This window comes from Artemia sp. Qi Xiang Cuo, chromosome 6 (genome assembly GCF_049724085.1).
Source record: "Artemia sp. Qi Xiang Cuo chromosome 6, ASM4972408v1, whole genome shotgun sequence".
In the NCBI taxonomy this organism is placed as follows: domain Eukaryota; kingdom Metazoa; phylum Arthropoda; class Branchiopoda; order Anostraca; family Artemiidae; genus Artemia; species Artemia sp. Qi Xiang Cuo.
In genome coordinates, this window is record NC_142799.1 from 45,356,694 (window position 1) to 45,381,611 (window position 24,918).

The window sequence follows — 24,918 nt, forward strand, 5'->3', positions numbered from 1 at the left end:
TCGGTTGTGACCACGAATTGTCCGTTTTCAAAATCAGGCAGCGATGATATTAGTTCCAAAGTGAGTGCCTTGTTGAGACGGTCTAGGGAAGTTTGATCTTCCTGGGACCAGGTAACATTTTGGGAGTTCCCTTCAATTAACTCCGTGAGGGGTTTCGCAATTTGGACATAATTGCGCACGAATTTTCTAAAGTAGCCAGCAAAACCTAGAATTCCTCTTAATTCTTTCATAGTTCTAGGGGGTTTGAGGTTTTCAGCACATTTCATTTTGTCTGGGTCTGGGGATATCTCTCCTTGCGTCACCACTATTCCTAAAAATTTAATTTTAGGTTGAAATAAATTTACTTTTTCAGGCCGGCATTTTAAATTGCCCTCTCTAAATTTCTCGAACTCTTTAGCTAGTGTTGCTAAGTGTTATTCAGCGTTTTCTCCAACACATATGACATCATCAACAAAATGAATGATATTCTTTAATACTCTTAATAGATGCAATAAGGGTCTACATAGCGCGCTTGAATTTGTCTTAAGTCCAAAAGGTACTCTTAAGTATTCATAGGAGCCACATTCAGTTGTAGAAAATGCAGTTTTATAGACGTCTTTTTCTTCTATTGTCACTTGGTGGTAGCCTTGGGTAAGATCTAAAGAAGTAAAAAAAAATTTTTGCTTGAGATAGAGTCAAGGATTTCGTGAATTCTTGGTAAAGGAAATTTATCACTAACTACTTGTTTGCTAAGGGCTCTATAATCTACTACGAGTCTCTGGTCACCATTCTTTTTTGGGACCAAGATCATCGGTGCTGAATACGGACTTATACTGGGGCGTATAATCTAATTTTTCTCTAGTTCATAGATTTTATTTTTTAACCACTCTTTGTGCTTATACGGTATACGATATGGCTGTTTCGCGACGGGATTACCGGTTGTTAAAAGTGAATGTTCATTAAACGGTATCAGTCCGATATCATCTTCGGATGAAGAAAATAAATTTTTTAAATTCCATAATAATTTGCATAATTTTTTCTCGAGTTCAAAGTCAGTAATATGATCCATATCAATTTTTTTTCAAAATTGCGATTTAGTATTAGGGTATTTGTTATTTGAGGTTTTAATACCGTTAACTAGGTTTCCTTGGGAATTTTCTCATCTATCTAAATCATTCTCTAAGATAACTTGGATTTAAACTAGACAAGTTTCCATTTTTATTGCAGTTGTATCATTTTCGTGGTTATTAGTTACCCAAATTAAAGCTTCTCCTTTGTCGTAAGATATAATCTGTTCTTCGCATAACATATTTTCAGGAATTCTATTCGACGGGATCGCAAGCCATATTTTAGATTTGCTATCCACTGGTTCAATCATCTGTGCTATTTGAATTCTTTGCATCGTTTTGGGAGGGATTTTTGTTTTCCGTATCGTGAACCCGTAATATTTCTCTTTACTATTATTGTCTATTAGATTCATAATGGTGCTTTGTTGTGTCATTACGGCATCTTGCGGCGTCACCTTTGGTTTTACTATTTTTTTCCACAATTCCACTATTTTCTTGATTTCTTCCGACATATACTGTCGAATATTGTATTTTAATTTTTGCAGATTCACCCCATTTATTATTTAAATTTATTTCACTTTTCCGATATCGCTCAGAATAAGAAAGCGAATTTCTGGTTGTGCCAGGTCTTCTTTGTAGCGAGACACGAGGTTCAAAGGACTGTGACATTATATAACCAGAAATTTTATTTACTGTTACATTCTCTTCGTAACCTCTGTTGCAATTTCTTAGAGTAGGGGAAGGGGTATTTGCCGGGTACACAAGCCTTTCGTTTGCTACGTCTAATAATACTTTATTCCACCTTAAAAAATTGGCGCCTATAATGGCTTTTTATGCCCTGTTACAATAGTTAAATTGGGATTATTAACATTCTTCCGTCGCCTAATATGCACAGGCAACTTATTAAATACGTATGATATTAACCGTTGCACCAGAGTCAATTAGTGCCTTAAAGTAAATATTTGCCACACAAAAATCATTAAATATAGGTAACTTATTATTACTATCACTAAAGGAAGGTACTACTATTGGGTTGGACCTATACAATATTCTGGGCCCCTTCTGGGTCCAATTTATTCTTCTGAGGGGCCTGACACGTTTCCCTGCGGATTTATTTCATGCGTCGGTGTCTGCAATAGGGACTCAGATATGCCCTTGGAATCTCTAGCCAAATGATTTACATTTGTTTGCCGATTTTGCCATGTATTATTACGGTTGTTTGGATTTCTTGCGACAGTGCCGGACGCTGGCATCGACTGCAAATGCCGTCGGCTTGAAAAATTTCCATTTCCCGTCGGCAAATTTTCGAGATTTCTATATATTATTCTTGCACTATATCGGTTTTGGAGAGTATTTGGGTTTTCGACTCGATAATTATTTTGTCTATGGGGGCAAAGGCTATGCAAATTCGGTTGGTATACATTGCGAGGTAATGGTGGGTGCAATCTTCCCTGCCTATAGCCTTTTGCACCAATGGCGCTAAAATTTTTTCTCCCAATAAATGGTTGCCATAGTTTTGTGTATTACCGACGGCATTCCCTGGTACCGGTATGTATCTGGGCTTTGAACGGCACTCTCTCGCGATATGCCCAAATCGATCAAAGTTATAGCATCTTACAATTGTGGAACTATTTCCATAATTGATTTGTTTAATGGGCTGAAAACTTACTGTTTTCTGCCTAGTGGGTTCTTGCTTTCTATTTCTTTGTGGCACTTGAGAATTACTCCTTGAAAAGAAATTTGGAGAAGCCTGACCTTCAAGGGAGGCTAGTCTTGCGGTCGATTCACCAAGGCTATTTATCTTTGTTTTACTGTGGTTTGCCACAATCGTGTCAATTTCGACTCTTCGTCCCACCTCCTGAACTGCAATATCCAACGTTTGAATATTTTTGGATATTATCATTCTATATAATTTTGGGGGAAGCCCTTGCAAAAGGGCGTGTAGTATGATTTTTTCATACAGTTCTCCTGAATCTTTTCCAAATTTTGCTTCGACTGGAATTCGTATATTGTGTAAATATTCTCTCACATTCTGTGTATGGTCAAAGCATACCGTTCCGTATTTTAATTTATTTGTTGAACTAGTTTTGATAAATTTATCTTTGAATGCCGTTAACGATTTGTCTATTGTATTTATTGGCAAATTGTCATCATCGCCTAAGGCATTTTCAATTTGCTGTAGGAAGGTTAAAGCCTGCCCTCTTAAGCTTAGGAGGAGCATACTTACTAACCTTTTTAGCTCTGTTTTTGTTAATTCTACAAATTGGGCTAATTGGATATTAAATTCGTCGACATCTGATGTTCCATCATATTGCGGAATAGATTTTGTTATTTCTACATTTTTCGCGACCAACTTTTGCACAATTAATAGTTCACTTAATTCTTCTGACATTTTTGCGTTTGAAATACTTAAACCAACTTCGTAAAATTATACACTCACAATAAATTTACTTTTTCACTTAACCTATTTGGGGGAGGCCTCTATCTCCTATGAGATATTCTAAAAGGGCTTCCTATTATAGCTTAGCGGTTATAGGCATATAAACTTTTTCTTATAAGTCTGAATCTATCCAATGATTTAAATTTAAATTAAGAAGTTTGTAGCATAACTAGTTCACATGTTTTCCTCCAAGTTTTCCGACCGCGCCACTTGTACCGGGGGAATTTTGTGTGTTTTTTGGCCCTGTACCACTTATGACTGTGCCACTCCCTATGGGAGAAAAAAGATATATTAAGTAATAAGTTAGAATCGCCTTGTAGGGTGATTAATTGCGCTGAAGTGCTATTAATCCAGGAGCGTAATCCAATCTTGTTGGGTTATCGGATTCCTTGAGGACGCTACCAATGGAGACATATGAGCCCCTTTTCTGCTGTGCAGTGAGATAAAGGCATATAAATGAAGCAAAACGGACAGAAATGTGGTGGGTTTATTGGGACTTACGCTTTACTTATACAGCAACATATATAAGTAATACAATCAGAATGATAACTTCAGAGTGGATCGCACAATGGTAGGAACATAATGTCTATCTAAAAACACTTTTTAATTAATATAAACCACGAGTCTTGATTTTACACCCTAACAACTATTTCACGATCGGCCCAACTTTTTTGGAGGACCTGCTTCTATGTCATTATGTTTTGAAACTAAAATCATTATGCTAAGTGACCGTCAAATAAGTTATTTTCGATATTTTGATGATTAGACATTCTCATTCCCATGATAAATTGAAAATTTCTGTGAAACTTTGTATAAGACATTGTCTCGGAATTTTTTTTGCCTAGTATTTTCATAAAATTCAAAACAGCCTGCCTTGAGTAATTCCATGATTCGACCGGTAGATTCTCCACATTTCACTTCTGTCAGTATTTACAACAAAACGTCTGGATTTCTGCGAGGCATTACAAAGTGTTCTGGAATTCATCAAGCTCTTTTGTGAATATAATCATCTTTTTTTTGTACTTTAAAAGGGTATTTGGCTGAGAATAAAATGCGGTTTTTCTTTTATTGATTAAGTATTTAGACTCAAGTTTGAAACGGGATTTAAGCTTAGTTAGGGGGGGGGGTTAATTTATATCGGAAGTATCCTTAGAAGGAAACAATTTTATTTTTTATACTTTAAATATATTACATATTACTCACGGTACAAAGGTCAAAAACTATGGGCAGACAGCCAATCATGAGCCCAACACCCTTTTTCCCATGGTTTTCTCTATTCTACTGTATTCCCTTTGGTTTCTTCATAATTGCTTTATAAGCCCAAATTTCCATCCCCTTCCCCCTGCGGGTGCTCATGCACAGAGCTAAAAAACAGATTGGTTCGCCCACAACAGGACATAAAAAAGAGTCAAAAGACTTTTTACCGAGGGCATGAATCTCTTATCCAGATATTGAGCTGAAATTTCTAGGAATAAGGAATTTAAAGTTAAAAAGATCGGTATTTATAAATACAGTTTTTGGTAATGAACAACAAATAAAGAACAACCTATGTCAACGAAATCGCCAACAGTAATCAGATTTTGATAAAAATTGGGCCAAAAAAATGGATGCCCAAAAATCCGCAAGCCAAATTTTGAAATTTTGTATTTTTCGTGTCATGGAACGTGTTCGTCTATTTTTTTATTACTACTATTTGACCAATAAAAACTGAATAAATAGTAGAGTTAGAGCAAAACGGGCTAGCGGCAAAAGCAGGAGTGTGAGGGGACACACACTGTGTATAAACACAGTATCGTTTTAAATTTTATTCAAAAATTGTTCACAAAAACTTTAATAATTTAACGAATAATAAATCCAACTTTAAAACAAAAATAGGGCACAGTATATATAAGTGAAGGCAGTAAAAAAAAAAAAAAAAAGACATGTAAAGTTCCAGATTTCTTTTTTTATTGAAGTTGTGTGATTCCAGGGATCCTCGGTTATTTCCCCGTGAGTGCTCCATGTTTTCTGAAATTGTATTAGACGATGAAGCATGAAATACCAGGATCAGATACCCATTTTTGTCAATAAACTACCACTCAAAAAAAGAAGGAAGCTTAACTAATCGACCTTCATTGAACAGAAATCAAATAAGAATGGTCTTATGCTCTCATATTAGGACAAAATAGTCTTTTTCCGCTCCTATTTGTTGCTTTCTTCTTTTTTTACCTTTTCGTCCCACTTTAATGGCATCACATATGCCTTAATAATCTCACAAGAGAATCTCTTTGCTTTGTTAGCTTTGCTCGTTTTATTAAAACACATCAAATTAAATCGATGTGGTTTAACAAAGATTAAATTGGATGTACAATCATTATTTCTGTGCGATATGGGCCAAATCACAAATTATAGAACTGCGACAAAATTAACTAAAATTCATAGAGAAGAAGTTTAAGTTTTAATTTGCATCTTGTGGAACATGAATTTTTTAATGGGAAAATTAACAAATACTTTTTTTCTAAAAATGTGCATTACGCTCCTTATAAATTGCCTCATTATTATACAAAAAAATTCGATTTGCTTTGCTTTTAATATCATTTGCATCTTCTGAATCAAGTCTTGTAGCCAGATATTTCCAGTGTCACCTTTCTTGGACAATTGAAAAAATAGCTTTTTATTTGTAGCAAATTAAAAAAAAAGTTAAAGAATAAATAAAAAATTTAAAACAGTTAGAAATTAGCTAGCAAGACTAGCCTATAAAATGAGCAGAAACTACCATGAATGGAGAAAAAACATGACATACGCAGTAATTATAATGAACAATGAAGCCAAAGGTAAAACGAATGGTTGCTACAACAAAGAAGGTGGTATAAACCCTTCAAAAGACTAAAGTGTGATTCTTTTCGAGTTATTAATCCCTTATTATATTACTTGTATAGTTTTAATATAAAATTCAGCACCCCATGCACTGTTTATTTTGTTTTGATTTAATAGCATTGGCATAATGCTAACTTGAATATCTTTCGGAATCTAAGTAAAAGAGACGGGATATTTTAGAAAAATAAAAATAAATATGAGTGTTCGAAATAAATAAGCTTTTGACATAAAAACGAATTGTATTTTAGGTATTTTTCCAGCGTCCCAAAAAAATTGGTAGCTAACGTTATTAAAGAATTTCTCAAACAAATCTAATTATTGCTGGGGAAAAGTCCTGGAGAATTCGAAGCACAACATTCAAAAACCAGATAATGCAGCAAATCAGGATGACTAGCTTCTATGCTTACACCGTTTATACAGAATTGTTTATACAGAATTCTGGACTCCTAACATATCTCAACAAAACTTCGAGACAAATTGGGGACCAAGGTTTATCAAACAAATTGGAAACCAAAACTTATTCGAAGATTCTGACTTGACCAACGGCTATGCTTTTTTTTTCTTTTTTTTTTGTCAGGTCCTCTTTGCCCAAAAAAATATCTCTGAAATTTTCACGTCTTATTTCTAAGCTCGTGTTTCTTCAATGAGCCCAAACATTTCTTTTCTACGGATTATTAGCAAACTATTTTTTTAGCTAACAATTTTTGTTAGCTAACAATTTTTTTCCACCATCCTAAGAAAAAAACAGTTACCTAACCGTTGGACGGCAAAAAAAACAATAAAAGTATGTTTGAATTATGTTTTTTATAAATTTATGCAAGTCCCTCAAGTCCCCATTCATTTTCTAAGGAGTGTAGCTGGGTCTTAAAAAAACTATTTTAGTATCAGAAAACCCTTTTCCCAAAAAACTAAAACTAAAAAACAAGGAAAGAGTTTACTAGTCAATTTTCTTTAGAAAGGATTCTAGCAAGAATTTGCTCTTTACTTAAGCAGCGCCATTGCGCTGCCTTATATTACTACAAATTAATGTCAGTTTCTTCATCTAAATATATATTTTTTTTTTATTGTTGGGGTAGCCTCAGAGATCTCTCACTATTCTCGTAAAAAAAAAAAACGTTATGCAAGTTTGGTTTGCTTTGTCGAGGGTTTTCCTCCCTTTCTTTTAGTAATCACCACAAGTCATTTTGTTCTCTGATTGGTAAATGCTTAATGATTTATGTGAGCTTATAGTTTGTGAATACAATTATAAAAGTATTATGAATGGTCATGATTCCGTTTGACCCTAAGAAACAGTATTACGTTTCGCTTAATTAAGCATCTGAGAAATAAAAAATCGGAAGCAGGCTTACGTGCTAGTCTAGGTATGCGTATAAAAACAGTAATAATTTTAGGATTGAAATCCCTTCACAAGCGGGGTCCGTTGACAAAAGAAAGACGACCAAATAGCCAAAGGATATTCAGCGAATTGACATTGATGTCTGACGAACAGGGTATAAAGAAATCGCTGGGAGAAACTGACAAGGTGAGAAAGATACGCTTTAACAACTTATTAAAGAAGGTGATTTGCAAATCTAAATCGCTAAAAATGTTCAGCTATTCTAGGATTTAACCGCAGATGGGAAATTCACATCAGAAACATCAAACAGCAAGCTAATTCTTGCCGATAAAGGGAAATAGAACGTAAAATTCTAAAGATAGCGTAGTTACAAGTAGGTAAAATGTTAAAATGTTTCAGCACGGTCCCAGCTGAAGATTCTTATCAAAGAAATTCTACATCTGCTAGCCAATTTTGCAATCCAGGTACCGTACTATAAGCAAAGGGCAAAAACAATGTAAACAATCCGAATGGAATTCCAGAGGCATGAAAACTAAAATATTGCAGATATACCCTTTTGATAGCCTACATGTACACAGTACCAGTCTCAAGTAGAGGTAGTCGAAGTCGCAAGCAGTAGCAGTTGCAGCCATAGTAGTAGTAGCAACAGTGGTGCTGATAGTGTAAAGTTAATACCTTTAGCCACTCCTTAGATATTGAAAACATACCCCTTTGATCATCTCAATGCACATAGTATCTTTTGATTTAGTGTAGCATTTGCCACAACGTTTCCTGAAGTTATACCTTAATGCCCTTAACCGTTTTTGGTAAACTCAGGATCAAACATTCCCCCTCTCTCCCAATGATAAATCCTGTACATAAACAATGGGCACATTGCATAACTTACAACCTTTTCTCCAGGGGCTGGGGGGGGCATTACCTTCCCAGAGGTATAGTTATTAGAACTATTTACTAGTTTGAACAAAACGGCGAATTCATAATTTTGACCAGTATTAAGGGGGTCAAAAAAGGACATGGGGGCCCTTTGTCCTCAAAGCACTGTTCAACATGCCACGTAAGTTTCAACTTAATACCCTCAGCCGTTCCTGAGATGTTGCTGATGCGCCGTTTTGACAATCAGTAAGCGCATAGTGTGTTTTGGTTTTGTTCAATATCCTACTCAACATTTCCTGAAAGTAGTCACAAGTAGATGTAATAGTAATAACAAACAGTCACCGTCACAGTCTCAAGTTGTCGCAGTCGGAAGTTGCCACAGTCACAGTCGCATTATCAGCCGTAAACAGTAGTACTGGCCCTGAAAGTTTCAAGTTAATACCCTTACCCCTTCCTAAGATAGTGCAGGTACGCCTTTTTGACGGCTTGGATGCAGAATTTCTTTTCATTTAGCTCAACATAGATCTTAACATTTCTAGAAATTTTGCCTTAATACATTTAGCCTTTACGGACATACCCAGGATCAAACATTCCCCCCTTTCCCAACGGTAAAATCTGCATGAAAAAAATGGAAAAGTTAGCATAATTTACATTCATTACCCTGAAGGGTGTGGGGGTATGGCATCCCAAAAGGCATAGCTATTAGGGTGCTGTGACTAATTTGAATAAAATGACTTTTTAAGATTTCTATAAGTGTTAAGAAGGGCATCCAAAAGGCAAAAGGGGAAGGGGCTGGTTCCTAAGAAGGGGGGGGGGGGGGGTGATCCTATCCTTTTTATACCGAAGTCATCCTCATCAAAAGGACACCATGTCCTATCTCAATAGAACATCTATCAGGACCATTGTGATACAGGGGGACTTTGAACGGGCTAGTAAAACACCTGCCATAGTATTTGTTACTGCTATATGGGAATTTCGAGGGATTAGCAACACCAATTTGGCCAATAGTATATCCCCTACGGGTGCAATCGGACTATAGGGGGAAAACATCTTGAGAAAACCTCTTGAGAAGAAAAATCTTGAGAAAACGTCTATAGAAAAAAAAAATCTTAAGAAAACACCTGCAGGAAAATGTCTTGAGGGGGTTAGCAACTCCAATTGGCTCTAGTACAACAAGATAGGCCGGTCGTAATAAGCCTTATGCCTATGCTACTTATATGTACGAACACTATATTTTTATTTTTCAAAGCAATGACGACAAATAAACATAAAATCACTATAATAATCAAGACGACTGGAAAGAACTATGAACGTTTGATATACAATTATATTAATTCTTGGAAACTCAGCAATTATAACTTTGATTTCACTGCAATTTCTATTTTATTGTCCTAAAAATCAAAGAAAATATCTGTAATATATTTCGTTTTCATTAAAGAGCAAATGACGAACAAGCTTTAGACTCTTAAGGCAGGGGGAAAAGGACTGTAGCCAAACTCCTGTTTGTAGTCTTTTGTTCATTTTAAGTTTGACTCAAAAATTTAGGTTAATTTTACATGTTTTAAGAGTCATTTATTTATCTGTATTAGTACCTGCTGTCTTTATCTTTTCTATGGTCGTTTATTTTAATTTAAGTTCGTTTTGGGTTTAATTAAAGCATTAATATTAATTTCTTTTCGTTTTGAGTTTGAACTATTATAGTAGTTTTGTGTTCCCTTGTCTTAAGATTAACATGGCTTTTTGTTGTTTTTGAAAAACTTCTTATTCAGTTTTTTTGGTTAATTTCTGTTCGTTTTTTATTGCCAAAGTTTCGGTTCTAGTTAAAATCATATAGATGGTGTTGAAAATAAATATTTCTCAAGTTTATCATGTCTCTGGCGTAAGAATTAAAATATCTAATTTAATAGTTCTAATAATTGGCTCTTGGTTTATTTCAACACCCCCTCAACATTCCCCAAAAGTTTCAACTAAATGTCATTAGCCATTCTTGGGATATTTCAGATACACCATTCTGACAACCGAGATACACACAACATCTTTTGATTGAACTAAATAAAAAAAACAAGTTTTTTTTAACTCAATGTAAGGAGCTAAATTAAAACTTAAAATGAACAGAAATCATTCTATATATGAAAGGTGTTGTCCCCTCCTCAACGCCTCACTCTTTACGCTAAAGATTTTATTTTTCTAAAAAATAGAGTTGTGAGAAAGAGTCAAACTTTAGCGTAAAGAGCCAGGCGTTGAGGAGGGGACAGCCCCTTTCATATACGGAATAATTTCTGTTCGTTGCAAGTTTTAATGTCGCTCCTTACTTTGAGTTAAAAAGACTTGTTTTTTTATTGAATTTCCGAAAGTTTTTAAATTAATGCAGGTTTTGATTTTGGTTCACGAATGAATAAAACAAAATTTTTGTATTAATTTTACTTTTTTGGCTAAATGGCTTTCTCGAAAGTTGTTTAACTTTATTTACGAACGTTTTTATTAGTAATAAATATACGTAACTTGCGTAACGAACTTCTATATTCGTATATTTTTATTACGTATATTAGGGGGGTTTGCCCCCATAGTCAATACCTCGCTCTTTACGCTAAAGTTCGAATTTTTTTTCAAATCTTTAAGAATAACCCCTTAATCACAAAGGCCGTTAATTAGAATACATAGCTTTTATTAAAGTAGGCTACTAAAAAAACTTTAGCGTAAAGAGCGAGATATTGACTAGGGGTGAACCCAATCATATACGTAATAATTTCTGTTCGTTTTAAGTTTTGTTGTTGAAAATTTTTCAGTTGAAAAATTGTTTTTTTATTTAATTTCTCATCGTTTTTTTAAATAATGCTGGGAAATCTGGCGCCCCGTCATAGCAATGTCCCTTCCCCCATGAAAACTTCCTCTATTGAAATATCCTCCCACGTAATCCCCGACCGCCCCCCCACCCCACAACCAGAAAAATTCCCCCTGAAAACGTCTGTATACTTTCCAATAACCAATACTATATGTAAACATTGAGCAAAGTCCATAACTTGCAGCCCTTCCCCCGGGGACTGTGGGGGATTAAGTCATCCTATAAGACATGGTTGTTATATTTTTTTCGACCATTCTGAACAAAATGGCTATCTCAAAATTTTGATCGGTTGACTTTGGAAAAAAATGAGCGTGGGAGGGGGCCTAGTTGCGCTCCATTTTTTTTGGTCAATTAAAAAGGGCACTAGAACTTTTAATTTTTGAATGAGCCCTCTCGCGATATTCTAGGGCCACTGGGTCGATACGATCACCCCTGGGGGAAAAAACAAAAAAAAACAAAAATTTCCGTTCAAATGAGCCCTCTTACGATGTTCTAGGACTACTGGATCGATACGATCACCCCTGGAAAAAAAAAATAAATAAAAAATAAAATAAACGCGCATCCGTGATCTTTCTTCTGGCAAAAAATACAAAATTCCACTTTTTTGCTGATAGGAGCTTGAAACCTCTACACTAGGGTTCTCTGATACGCTGAATCTAATGATGTGATTTTCATTAAGGTTCTATGACTTTTATGGGGTGTTTCCCCCTTTTTCGAAAATAAGGCAAATTTTCTCCGGCGCGTAACTTTTGATGTTTAGGACTAAACTTGACGAAATATATATTTGAAATCAGCATAAAAATCTGATTCTTTTGATGCAACTATTGGTATCAAAATTCTGTTTTTTAGAGTTTCAATTACCGTTGAACCGAGTCGCTCCTTACTTACAGTTCTTTACCACGAACTGTTTGATATTCTGACCTTTAGTCGCTCCTAAGATATGCAGATTTACTCTGTTGAAAACCTGGATGTACATAGTGTACTTTAAATAAGTATAAAATCCCCCTAAATGTTCCCTGAAGGTTCAAGCACTGTTCAACATGTCCTGAAAGTTTGATCTTCATACCCTCATCCCTTCTCCAGATATTACAAATTCACTTTTTGATTAACTTGAAGCACATAGCGCCTTTTGATTTAGTTCAAGATACCCCTCAACATTCTCCGTAGTTTCACTTAATACCCTTGGCCTTTTCGGATACACCCAGAATAAGAATTTTCCCCTTTTCTTAATGATAAACCTTGGATGTAAACAATTTATAAATTGCATAATTTACAATCCTTGCCCGGGGGCTGTGGGGGTTATGGCATAGCTATTACACCTTTAGAGTAGTTTGAACAAAATGGCAGTTATAATCAAATAATTTCGACGATTTTTGAGCAGAAGCGGCACTTAAAAAAGGAAAGTAGGCGGGGGCTGGTTGCCCTCTAATCTCTCTGCAGTATCCCCTCGACATACCTTGAAATTTTCAATCTAATACCCTCAGCTGTTGCTGATATTCTCTTTTCACAACCAGCAAAGACAAAGTGTGTTTTGATTGTGTTTTGCATCCCTCTCAACATTGCATTAAAGTTTCATCGTAATGCTCTAAGCTTTTCTGGAGATCCAGGATCAAACATGCCCTCTTTTCTTGACAGAAAGACCTTATACGTTAACAATGGGCAACTTACATAACGTACAGCCCTTGCACCATGGGGCTGGCGGGGGTTGTTTGGCTTTTGGACTATTTTGAACAAAATGGCTATCTGAAAATTTTGATTGGATGCATTTGTGGGGAAAATGGCGTGGGGGTTAGTTGCCCTCCGATCACTTTTGATTCTTAAAAAGGGAACTCAAACTTTCGATTTCCGAACGAATGAGCCTTCTCCTAAGTATGTACGACCACCTCTTCCCTAAAAACATAACATGTTAACAACGACCAACTTGCATAACTTACAGCCTATGCTCCAAGGGCTGTAGGGTTTTTTGTTAAACTTGGGGGCATAGTTTTTTGGTCTTTAGGCTATTTTGAACAAAACGGCTATCTAAAGATTTTGATTGGATGCATTTTGGGGAAACAAGGGGGACTAGTTGCCGTCCGATTACTTATGACTCTAAAAAAGGTGCTGGACCTTTCAATTCCCAATCGAATGAGCCCTCTCCAAAGTTTATACGACCACCCCTTCCATAAAATCCTTATAGGTTAACAATGGGCAAGTAGCAGAACAATGGGCAACTTGCATAACTTACAACCAATGCCCCTGGGCTGTAGGGCTTTTTGTCAATCTCGGAGGCATAGTTATTTGGCCTTTGAACTATTTTGAATAAAATGGCTATCTCAAAATTTTGATCAGATTTATTTGGGGAAAAGAGGGCATGGGGGAGCTGGTTGTCCTCCGATCACTTTTCACTCTTAAAAAGAACACTAGAACTTTTGATTTCTAATCGAATGAGCCTTCTGAAGTTTCAACGACCACACCTTCCATGTGAATCACCTCTGGGAAAAAAACATAATAAACAAAACATTGAAGCCTTATGGCTCTTTACTATAGGCCCTTTACTGAAGCATTGCCGCTGTTTTGAAGAAAAAATTATTTATTTGATAAAATAAGTCGGCGCTCCTAAAAAGTTGAACTGCATTTAAAAGCAAAGATGAAACCAGAATTCCTGGATCAATTTTCGAAGTTAAAACTCAAGTAAGAATACATAGTAAAGATGTCTAGCACTGCCTTCCCAAGAATAGGTGTTAAAATACTCTTTCAAGATCAATAAATTTCCAATTGGTGATCAGAAGATAAACATTTTCAGAATTAATACGGATCAGGCGTAAAAGCAAACTAAGTCACCATCTAGGGCACAATGACTTAAGGAGCCCCTAGGCAGCTGACACCCCATTTGCCAGCAAGAGAAGGTTATAAAGTACAAAGAATTTTTTTTTTTTAGAAAAGAAAAATACATACAAAATAAACATTATTTGAAATATACAACAAGTTTATAATTTACCACGGAATTAAACAGTTTACAGTATCCTGCTCTGTTCGTAGTTATTTACTGTTAGAAAAGCAAATTAAACTACTAATCATGACAGCTTGAAGCTTCCACCCCTCTTGGGGTTTCCCATTCCACCCTTTCCCTTAACTATCACTACTCGGGCTATACGTTGGTCTCCACTTCCCTCATGGTGTTTCAATTTTTTAGCCAAAAGTAACGTCCAGTGCCGGGTTTGTTTTTTCTGCTCTGCTCATTGCGTGACCGCCTTGAAGTAATCGGTTAAATATTATTTTTCTAAAAAAATCAGTGTTATAATTTTTTTTTTATGAAAATAAAAACACTGGGTCACCTTTCAATCAACATCAGCTAAATAAGCATCTTAAATATAACCTATAGTCTAATTTGAGATTTCAATCTAATCTTTTACCTAATAGTCTAATCTTTTATCTTGATATTTTGGGACTGCTCTCAAGTTTAATCCAAAGGGTAAAAAAAGAATAAGTGTTCAAGTTATTGTAAGTGAATTACTACCCAACTGTTAGTGACACATTTGAAATATGTTCCAGTATGCTATGCCTTGAAGTACAGGCAATTGATGGTTTCCATCATAGAATAAATGATTCTGAACCTGCACCTTTTTTCAGAAACGGACAATTGGATGTTCAACAATGAGAACTCGACCAAAAACAAAGAAAATCCTAACTGTAACAGGACCAGTTGAAAAAATTATTACAGACATAGAAGAGACGGCAAGAAATAAAAAGATAGCACAAGTGAAAAAACTCCTGGCACAATCAATGAAACATATTTGAAATATCAGTCTCGTCAATAATATTAAAAAATATATATTTTTTCACCTGAAACTCGCAGATTACTGTTCAGCGTTAATCTTCGAAGACATCTCTTTTTTTTTTACAGCTGCACTGAAGTTGCTGCTACAACTACAAACTCTGTTGTGGTATTAGGATTTATACCAGAAAACTGACAAAAACTTTCTCCTCTACCCCACCCTGTTCTAAGTTTCTGCTTAGACCATCTCTAGCGGGATTTCAAAAGACTTGAAGCACATCATTCTTGTAATTTAATTCCAGTCAAATTTTAGGAGTACAGTCGTTCTTACCACGGTGCAGAGTATTTAGTAGGACCAAGCAAGGAATACAGTGATTGCCCATTTTGAGGGTGAGTCTAGGTCAAAATAGCTACTCCTTCACAGTTTCACCATCATCAGTTTTCCATAATATAATCATTTTTAATTGGACAGAACTGAATAAACCCTAGAATCAATTAAATAAATTTGACTTTTTGTCTTGTATGAAATTACGTGAATTAAAATGACCTTAATGCAAGCACAGGAAAAAAATATTTCTCGTCCAAGTCAAAACTTTTACAATTTTGGAAGAATTTAATTAAGCATTCTCATACTTCTTAAACAGAAATTGGGGTGTACAAACCCATAACCAAGGTTTTTATAAGAAGGTGGAGGGCCTCAAGAGAAGGACTTGATAGCTATTACATAATCAATAAGTTGCTACTGCATGATCAAGAAAATCCTTTAATTTTCTATTTTTTACGAGGGGGATTTAAATCTAGTATTCTCCCCCATATACAGGTTTGGAGATAGTTTGGACCTATGGTTGGACTTCCACTTGTGCATCAGATTATACATGCAATAAATCAACAGAAAGAAGGCAAATGTTCCTTTAGTTTACATATTGCAAATTTTTGCTTAACCTTCCGCCATAGTACTGTAACACCGCTAGTATCCAGATATGCGGTGTGACTGATATACATTCATCTTTCGAGTCTTTAAGAACCAAGCTGAAAGAAAATACTATTTTTTCAGTAGGCTCATTCCACCATTTAACCCGTTTGCTCTACTAGTAAGTGCGATTTGTGTTGTGCTATTCTTGCTTTTATTCTTGCTCTTGTTATCTTACTCCACTTGTATTGTTGTATAGTGAGTCAGAAATAAATTATTATTACTATTATTATTAGAGTCAGAATACTGACTAAACTTTGTTTGAATAGCCCTAAAATAACTGAAACTTGTTTTCATTTCAAAAATTTATTTTATTTAAGTAATATATTAAATTTCGCACATTTGAGTAACGGTAACAACAGAAGCACTGGGACCTCAACTACTTCCTAAATACTTGTCATATCTATGCCAAAAGCAAACTCATATTTTTACAATTAACTACTGCGAATCCAAATCAGACCTATCAAAGACATAAATAATATTAACCTTATGCATAGTAGACCTAGTCATACCGCAACAACAAATATCTGAAGTAGTAACTACATAATAAATATAATTATTTACCGGTGAATATTAGAAGGATAATCTTTATGACATAGCATACCACGTCACTTTCCTAACAGGTAAAATTCACCCCTTTAGCTTCACAAAATGTGTCTACAAACTTCAAAAACGTTAAGAAGAAGCACGCATTGCAGGTGCATTATCGTATTTTTTCGACAACTATTTATTTTAGAATAGGCTACTCTATTCTAAGAGAAACCAAAGAAATTATCGTACACCCAAGAGGATATTACGGATATGAGGAATAATACCGAATACTAGCTTTAAGTAAAGTGTATGATATCCTTTGACAATCTAAGCTATTTTTGATGCCACAGATGGACGAAAATAATATATTACTCTAGCCAGAGAATACGTAATGGCAGGGGATATCACACTTTAGGCAATCACGTATTCATCTTACTTTATTTTCTATTCGAATTTCAATTGTTGATGACTATTATATTCCCTAAAAAAAAAAAAATCAATTATAATGGCCTGCTCTAGAACTTAAGACTAGATTGAATGACTTTATAAATTTTACCTGAATAACCTGCTAGTCGAGCCCTCCAGCTCAAACAAACAAAATTAAGTATTAGTTAAGGTTAGAAATGTTCTACCGAATTCCAAAACTAGTAGCTGACTAATTCATAAATTATTAAATGCTTTATGTTTCAGTCTCTAAAAGCTTTAATAGCTGCTTTGTAGTCACCTTTAGATCTAAACATAAACCTTCTCATCCACCAAACATATAGTTTATGAAAGCCAATTAAAACCCACTGACAAGCCCTATACTGTAAGAGAGTTTGAAAAACAAACTTCATTCTCTTAAAATATGTCAATCCTCGGTTATCAACAATGTTTGAAAATCTGGGCATATCCCAATTTACAATGTCAAACAAATAGAGACAGCATGATTGAAATGTCAGTCCGGGACGACTTCTTGCCATACCTTCAACCAAAGCAGAAGCCATGAACTCATAGTCTTCAGTTGAGCCAAGAATAGTATATTTTAAGCAGTGCTCAAAAGTCTCAAAGCTTAACTTTCGCACATCGTCATAGTTATCATCTAGGCAAAAATTGTATTCATCTTTAATGCCGAGCATATATCCAAACACTTTCCACATATGAACAAAACCATCCAACTCTCGTTTCACTGGGTAATGGATACCGAACTTCTCTGGGTACATCACAAGCAAACCCATAAAGCCAAACTGAGTAAAACTCATATCTGTTTGACTCAAATAGCAATTATTCTCATCTGGAGAATCAAAAGGAACACTGAAACCACACATGCTACTACAGACCTTGCAATATTGAGGAGATCTTATACCAGTACTTTTATCAACTATGTCTTCTTTCATAGTATCTAAGTATTTACTGCTTGGCTTGATACCATAGATAGAATACACAGTGGCATTATCGACTTTTTCCGAGTCTTTATTGAAAAGTTTAGCATATTTTGAGTGCACAGAACGTACATACTGTATACTCTTTCTAGCAGGATTGTTGTTTTCAAAAATATTTCCAATGCACCAACTATTCACATGTATAGAAGTCAAAGCGTATCTTTTCAGAGCCTTTTTGGGTGTTTCAGAGTTCTTTGAATAAATAAGAGGCTTTAATAATCTATTGAAGGAAAGTCCAGCAAACAAACTAAGAAACTGAGACAATGCTATGCAAAAAAGGTATTTTTGAACAAATTTTTTCCCGTCTTCAAACCTTTCAATGTCAAACCATTCAGGAATCTCGTCAGGTAAATCTCCTTCTTCAACAGGTTTGCCCTTGCCCTGAACGATATTTTCAAGTGTCTGGCTCTTTGTCATAGCTGATAATAGCTATAAAAAAAATAAGTTTTTCAAAAACATAATGAATGCATAAACTTTTTTCTGATGTACATTCTACTACAGACCTTGCAATATTGAGGAGATCTTATAAATATGATCGTTTTTTAATAACAATTTAATATTATTATTTATTGAAAACCTGTCATAAAAAAGAGAAATACAAAGAGAGCACTGGGATAAAAAAAGACAAAAGAAATTACACAGCATAAGAAAGACCAGTGAAATAAATAAAAATATGAACAAGCACAAGTGAAATGATGTACATACAAATAAATTTTTTTACAAAAGTAAGACAATTGTACCAAGAAAAAAAGTACTATGAGCTGTGTTAAAATAATGGTTAAATTAAAAAAAAACGGATTTTCAGGACAGTTAGTTATTTTTTTTAAGTTTTTGAATTAGATAAGTAACACCAGTTAGTATATCAGTTGTGAATAATCTAGAGAATTCTCCTAATGATGGCTATGTTAAAGGTATGAGGGATGGCAATAGAATTATATAGGGCAGATAGGTAGCGACGACTTGAACAGATCTTTGGAGAAACGAAAGTGGCGTATGAGGCCGAAAACCGGCAGTTGATGTCATCAACCAGTCGGTTGTGAGTATGATGCATTGACCTGAACAGGGAAATACCAATTTGAACGCCTGGCGCAGGGATTATTGAAGCAATCAACCAGCAATAAATCTGTATTCTCAATTTATACTGACAACTTATAAAATAGAAATAATATTACAAGACATAAGATACGACATCTGGCCAAAATCTTTGGCGTCATGGACAATTTTATTGAAATAGCAGGGAGAGGCAATAGGACCTTGTCTTTCTTGCTTAACAGAGTTAAATTAAAAGTGCGATGCCTTTTCAGCGTTCTAAACATTTTACACTTATTAGCTAAATTTTATACCTTTGTTGAAGTTTGATATGATGCTTTCGATTCATGCTTTCCTTTTGAAGGTTCTACTTCTAAATTTCGTGGCAAATTATGGTTCAACCAATTGTTGTGAGTTAACCTTTACCTCAAGCTAGTAAAAAACTGTTAGTAACAATAGAGACAGGGGAAACAGGTTTATAGTAAGGGGCATAAATACATAAAGCTGAAATCCAGCAGTTTGAGGTCTTCTTACAGTGATCTACATTTATGATTGCCAAAAAGGCGGTCATTTATTAACATTTAGTTTCTATAGCCATTTTGTATAGGGTTTTTGTGTAAGGTATTGTGACAAGAGCTATTTAGACTGATACCTTATATTTTGAAGAGTCACAACTAAGCAGACATAATGGTTCCTTTGAGCTTTTTAAGCACGTATGTGAACAAACGAAAGACTAGGGGTAACTTATAAGAGCGGAAACTATGTAAAGTCTGCTAGCGCCTAAACTGTATGAGTCAGCAATCTAACATTTTTTAGGGAACATCTTATTACCTGTAGGTAACTGCCAAGCAAATTTTAAGTGACTTCCAGCACTTTCAAAGTTTGATCAGTTCCCGCTATTTACTGTGGAGGGTGAGCAATCTCATCGATCAAACCCTTGCAAATCTATCAAAAATCCCCAGTTTTTGGCGACAAAATAAATTCTACCACCCCTAGCAGAATTGCTGCCTTGAATCTCAGCTTGAACCCTTGATGATCCATGTGTCTACTTATAATTGAACTTTTTATTATGATTTTGAATGACTGAATATACAAAAAGGGCCCATAACATTGCCAAGGTCATTTCCTCCTCCTTCCTACCACCCATATTTGGTCAGAAAGGTAAGCATTTATTACCATGTTCAAATAACAAACATAAGATTCTCAACCTCATACTTCAAGGGACAAGGAGAGCTCACAGCTCCTAAAACACCAACCCATCCATCCCTCAAAAACTCTTTTATCATTTTTGGATACTTGGATTCATAGAGGGAGCAACGAATTGAAATTTCAATTATCTTGATCCTGAAAACAATATCCGTGATTTATCCTTTACACCAAACCATCCTATTTAAGATGAAAAAAGGGTGTAAATTTGTCATTGCTTGACAGAGTTTCAAAATTAACATCGCCAAACTATACCAGTAATGAACTTCATTAAAGATACTTTAATTAGGGAATGTGCATCATAATTCTAATATGCAAGAAGAGGGTGCAATTCTGGGTACTACCATATACGAGTTTCAAATTTACCTAATACTTAATATAAAACATAAATTCTTTTAAAGAAAGTAAACAGCAACATTAAAACTTAAAATGAAAAGAAATTATTTCCAGGTGTGATGCAGCTGCCCCCTTCTTAGCCTACCCCACTTAACACTAAAGTTTTATAGTGCTTTATAGAAAGCATTGCAGCTAATAGGTAATTGTGGGTGCAATTCTGGGTACTACCATATACGAGTTTCAAATTTACCTAATACTTAATATAAAACATAAATTCTTTTAAAGAAAGTAAACAGCAACATTAAAACTTAAAATGAAAAGAAATTATTTCCAGGTGTGATGCAGCTGCCCCCTTCTTAGCCTACCCCACTTAACACTAAAGTTTTATAGTGCTTTATAGAAAGCATTGCAGCTAATAGGTAATTGTAAATGTTTTATTTACTAATGCGCTTTATACTATGAGCAGAAAAGTTCATTGTTTAAAGCAAATCCACATCAATAAGCTCTTCCATTCTTGAGACACTGTGAAAAACATCTTTTATTCCATGTTAATTGTCCCTGTGTTTGAGCAGTTGATCTAGAAAATTGGGGACTCAAATTTGAATAAAAAGATTGAGGGCTTCAGAGGTGGAAACTCCTTCCTCATACAATGATTATTTTCTTTTTGTTTTAAGTTTAATTGTTCCTCTTTACTTTCATTTGAAAAAAAAAATTAATCTACAATTATTTTAGTATACCCAGGGTTATTCTAAATGTGCAGAGGGATATTGCCCCCCTGAAATAGCACTCATCAAAGTTTTTAGCTTTTTTAGAACAATGTTCTAAAGGAAAGAGCTCATTTAGCCTTTTTGCTTTTTGAAATGAAGAACAAGTTTCCCAAATAAACTATCATCATCCAAATAAGAGGAGAGTTCCTTCCTCTCAGGTTCCACAGCACCAAAATTTGTGGTAATTATACAGTGGATGGGCAGAAAATATTCAAAAAGAGCCCAAGCTCCGTTGATGCCCCTTCCAAACATGAATTCTGTATTATCCCCTGTACACATCTCTTGGGGAAAGAGCACCAAATTAGGTTCATAGCCAATTCCAAAACAGAGGCTTCAGGTATAACCTACATTTTAGTAGAAAATTAGATTATGCATCTTGTTCAAATCAGAACAATGCACAGAATTTTAGTAGCTAAATTCAGGACAAAATCAGAACTATCAAAAGCAGCTTTTTTCAGTACTTCAGTAAAGCTCAGTGGAGGTTGCTTAGCAATTCGGTTTTCATTATCTTAAGAGCTTTTACACAATTAATAGCCCAGCTTTTTGGCTAAATAGTTAGCTACGATCTTACTTATCTTATCTTACATCACTGGTCTTCATACTATAGAATTAATGAAAACAAATTTTTAATCCTGACATTTTATTAACTTGTACGATTTTCATTATTAGTTCTCAAGCTTAAAATCTGAAAACACCTGATGATTTTTAGTGAACTGTTTTATCAAAAACATGGCTAACATCAAACTTTATAATAAAATTTTACTATCTAAGGTCTTGTAATTGCTGCAATACTGTAAAAATAATAATCAGACCATTCATGGAAACAAAGCGCAAAGCGCCTGGTTCCCAGCACTGCATTGAATGTCCTGGCTGAAAGACCATGAAATAAAGAACAGCGCTGCCAATTTGGACTATAATGTTAACTGCTGCAGCATTTCCTTTCTTCTTTTTTTTACCTTTTTATCTTTCAGTAAACACTTCACCTTACCTTAATCACCGTAATCCATTTGAGAGCTTTAAGGTCCACTGGACCTGTAGTGCTCTTGAGTCAATGACTCCCAGTCAAACCTCCACTGCTTCTTCTCCCACTCCTTGTCAAGTGTATGTATGAAACACTGGATGGAAGGAATGCTGACAGCAGAGTCCCTCAATTCGTTCCACTGGTTAATTACTCTTCTTGAAAAATAAACTTGACAGATTCTTGATCTGAAGCTTAATTTTGGTAGCTTCTTTGAATGTCCTTGTGCAAGATGATAGCTGGTACTGTGATTCCCTTTGAAGGTGGTAAAGTTTCGCTTTTGGAGTTTATAAGTCAGCATCATATGCCTCTGCATGCGTCTGTAGACAAGGGTAGGTAGCTTGAGCTGCTTGAGACGTTCCTCATATGAAGCCAATTTTAGGCTTTTCATGCACTTTGTTGCTTGCCTTTGGACATTTTTAATGAGCCTAACATCTTAACGGTAAGAAGGACCAGCCAGGCACATGCCAAAATCAAGATGGGGTCTAACAAGAGCCTTTAAAAGTTTTATGAATATTGTTGCCTCTCTGCTACTGATGGTCCTTTTTAACAGGCCAAGGATGGAGTTTGCTCGGGAGACATGCTGGATGTGGCTGTGGAACTTCAACCCCTCATCAACAATCACACCAAGGTCCCTCTTTTCACTAGATGGTCCTTTGTATTAGTGATTGGATTTAAAATTGAGCATGTAGCCATTGGGCTATTAGGTCCAAGGTGCAAAACACAGCATTTGCTTGCATTGAATTGGAGAAGCCAGTCTTGAGTACAATTCTGTGGCCTGTCTAGATCTTGTTGAAGTTTATGTGGGTTAGCAATGCCAAAAAATTTGGCATCATCATCAAACAAATGCATATGCTGTTATCCACATGATTGGAAATAGCATTAATATAATTAAGGAAAAGTGTTGGGCCTAATACAGTTCCATGCAGTACCCCACTCATTACTATGGCCTTATCAGAGTAGATTAGATGGCCACCTGTCTCAAATAAACGGACTTTCTGCTTGTAGTTAATGAGGAAATTCATCAGCCGCCTATCAGGGATGTATTGATACCAGCAGCCAATAATTTCGAGAGCAGTCAACTATGGGCCACTTTGTCAAAGGCATTAGCAAAGTCTAAAGTTAAAAAAAAAACTGAAATTTACCCAACAAACATTTTCTGTCTAAATCCAGATATGGTTTCAGTTTTCCTGCAAGTTCTTCACACAGAGATTTTAAGTATTTTTGTCAAGGATATCTCTTTAAAAAAAATGAAATGGCTACAACCTTAATAAGCAAACAACCTTAGGGGAAATAGCACTCGGATATTTGCCCACCTCCCTCTCCCTTTTACTGGGCTAAATAGAGCCCTAAGCAAGTTATGAAACTTATCTGATTTTGTTGGTTTGTATTATTTTGCTTTTTTTGGGGCTACTTCCAATCAATGGTTGCTCATAACACCAAATAAAGTCCATTTAAAAAAATTAAAAAAAAAAAAAAAAAAAAAAAAAAAAAAAAGAGTAAAGTTTTGGATAGGCCTAATAGTCTAGGACTATATCTGGTCTCATCATCAGGGGTTGAGCTAGGGTTTTGAGTTTAGATGTAAAGAATGTGCCAACAAAATTGTCCAGTGTGCCAACAAATGCAGACACATAAACTAAATTCCAAAATGCTGGCAATGCACACAGACACCCTGGAGCTTGAGCGGGGAGTTCCCCTCCCTTAGATGTGTTCCTACTCATCAGAGAGGGGCTGGGGTGTATTTGCAAGGGTAGTGATTACTGTATTTGGAGTCAGCATAAAAGGTATATCAAGTGCCTTAGTAATCTTCTATTAAGCAAAGTAATTAAAAAAGCAAATTTACCTGGTCGGATATAGGTCTATGCTATATACAAAATGTAGCTGATTTTGTTTAGCAGCCACTTTATATTTGGATACACTGCTGAAAGAGGGTCAAATGGTAATACTCTTTGGCTGATATAAGCTTTTTATTCCAGGAGAGGCCATGCAAAATACTGATCCTATTTCAATATCCTGACAATATCATGATTTTTCTTTCAATTGTACCATTTGATGCAGCCTGACAAACTACATGTGGAATAAACCCTGAATAAATTTGCTCTACAAGTGAAATTAAAAAATAGCCTACAACAGGATGGACAAAAAAACACAATAACATGAGATATTAGTGTCTCTGTAGCATGTTTCTATTAATCATATTATCATGTTTCCTTCCGTTATTATCAATATTTTTAAATCATTTCAAATTAATCTCAATGTCCAACAGAACCTAAATTGTTTCGTGATCAAACAGGCCTATTAATTTGAACAGGCCAATATACCCATAAAAAAGGACCTTAAAAAGCATTGAGAGATACAAATTACATACTAGTTAGGGCTATATATGGAACCTTGAGGAAGGGAGTGTCGGAAATAAAAACATGATATTTTTGAAGATAAGAAAACAAGGCATGTAATGATGGGCTACTGCTTCTATTTTATTAGTATGTC

At 35.2% G+C, this 24,918-nt stretch overlaps 2 protein-coding genes across 2 annotated transcripts in view; one reads left to right on the forward strand and one right to left on the reverse strand.

The window, feature by feature from the left end:
* Positions 1-15,173, forward strand: part of LOC148951276 (uncharacterized) — a 91,314-nt gene extending 76,141 nt beyond the window's left edge. The window contains exons 3-4 of the mRNA XM_089090212.1: positions 7,734-7,864; positions 15,006-15,173. Of these exons, the coding sequence (XP_088946338.1) occupies positions 7,734-7,864; positions 15,006-15,173 (299 nt within the window). The remainder of the gene's footprint in view (positions 1-7,733; positions 7,865-15,005) is intronic.
* A 1,243-nt stretch (positions 15,174-16,416) lies between these two features.
* Positions 16,417-22,417, reverse strand: LOC148951277 (uncharacterized). The gene is made up of 2 exons (XM_089090214.1): positions 22,399-22,417; positions 16,417-18,501 (listed from the first exon to the last, which is right to left on the reverse strand). The coding sequence occupies exon 2, from the start codon at positions 18,487-18,489 to the stop codon at positions 17,338-17,340; it is 1,152 nt and encodes a 383-aa protein (XP_088946340.1). The 5' UTR covers positions 18,490-18,501; positions 22,399-22,417; the 3' UTR covers positions 16,417-17,337.
* Between the last annotated feature and the right edge of the window lie 2,501 nt (positions 22,418-24,918).

Bases quoted from the DNA above. Each gene is read 5' to 3' on its own strand.
- LOC148951277 (XM_089090214.1), bottom strand. From the start codon at position 18,489: ATGACAAAGAGCCAGACACTTGAAAATATCGTTCAGGGCAAGGGCAAA.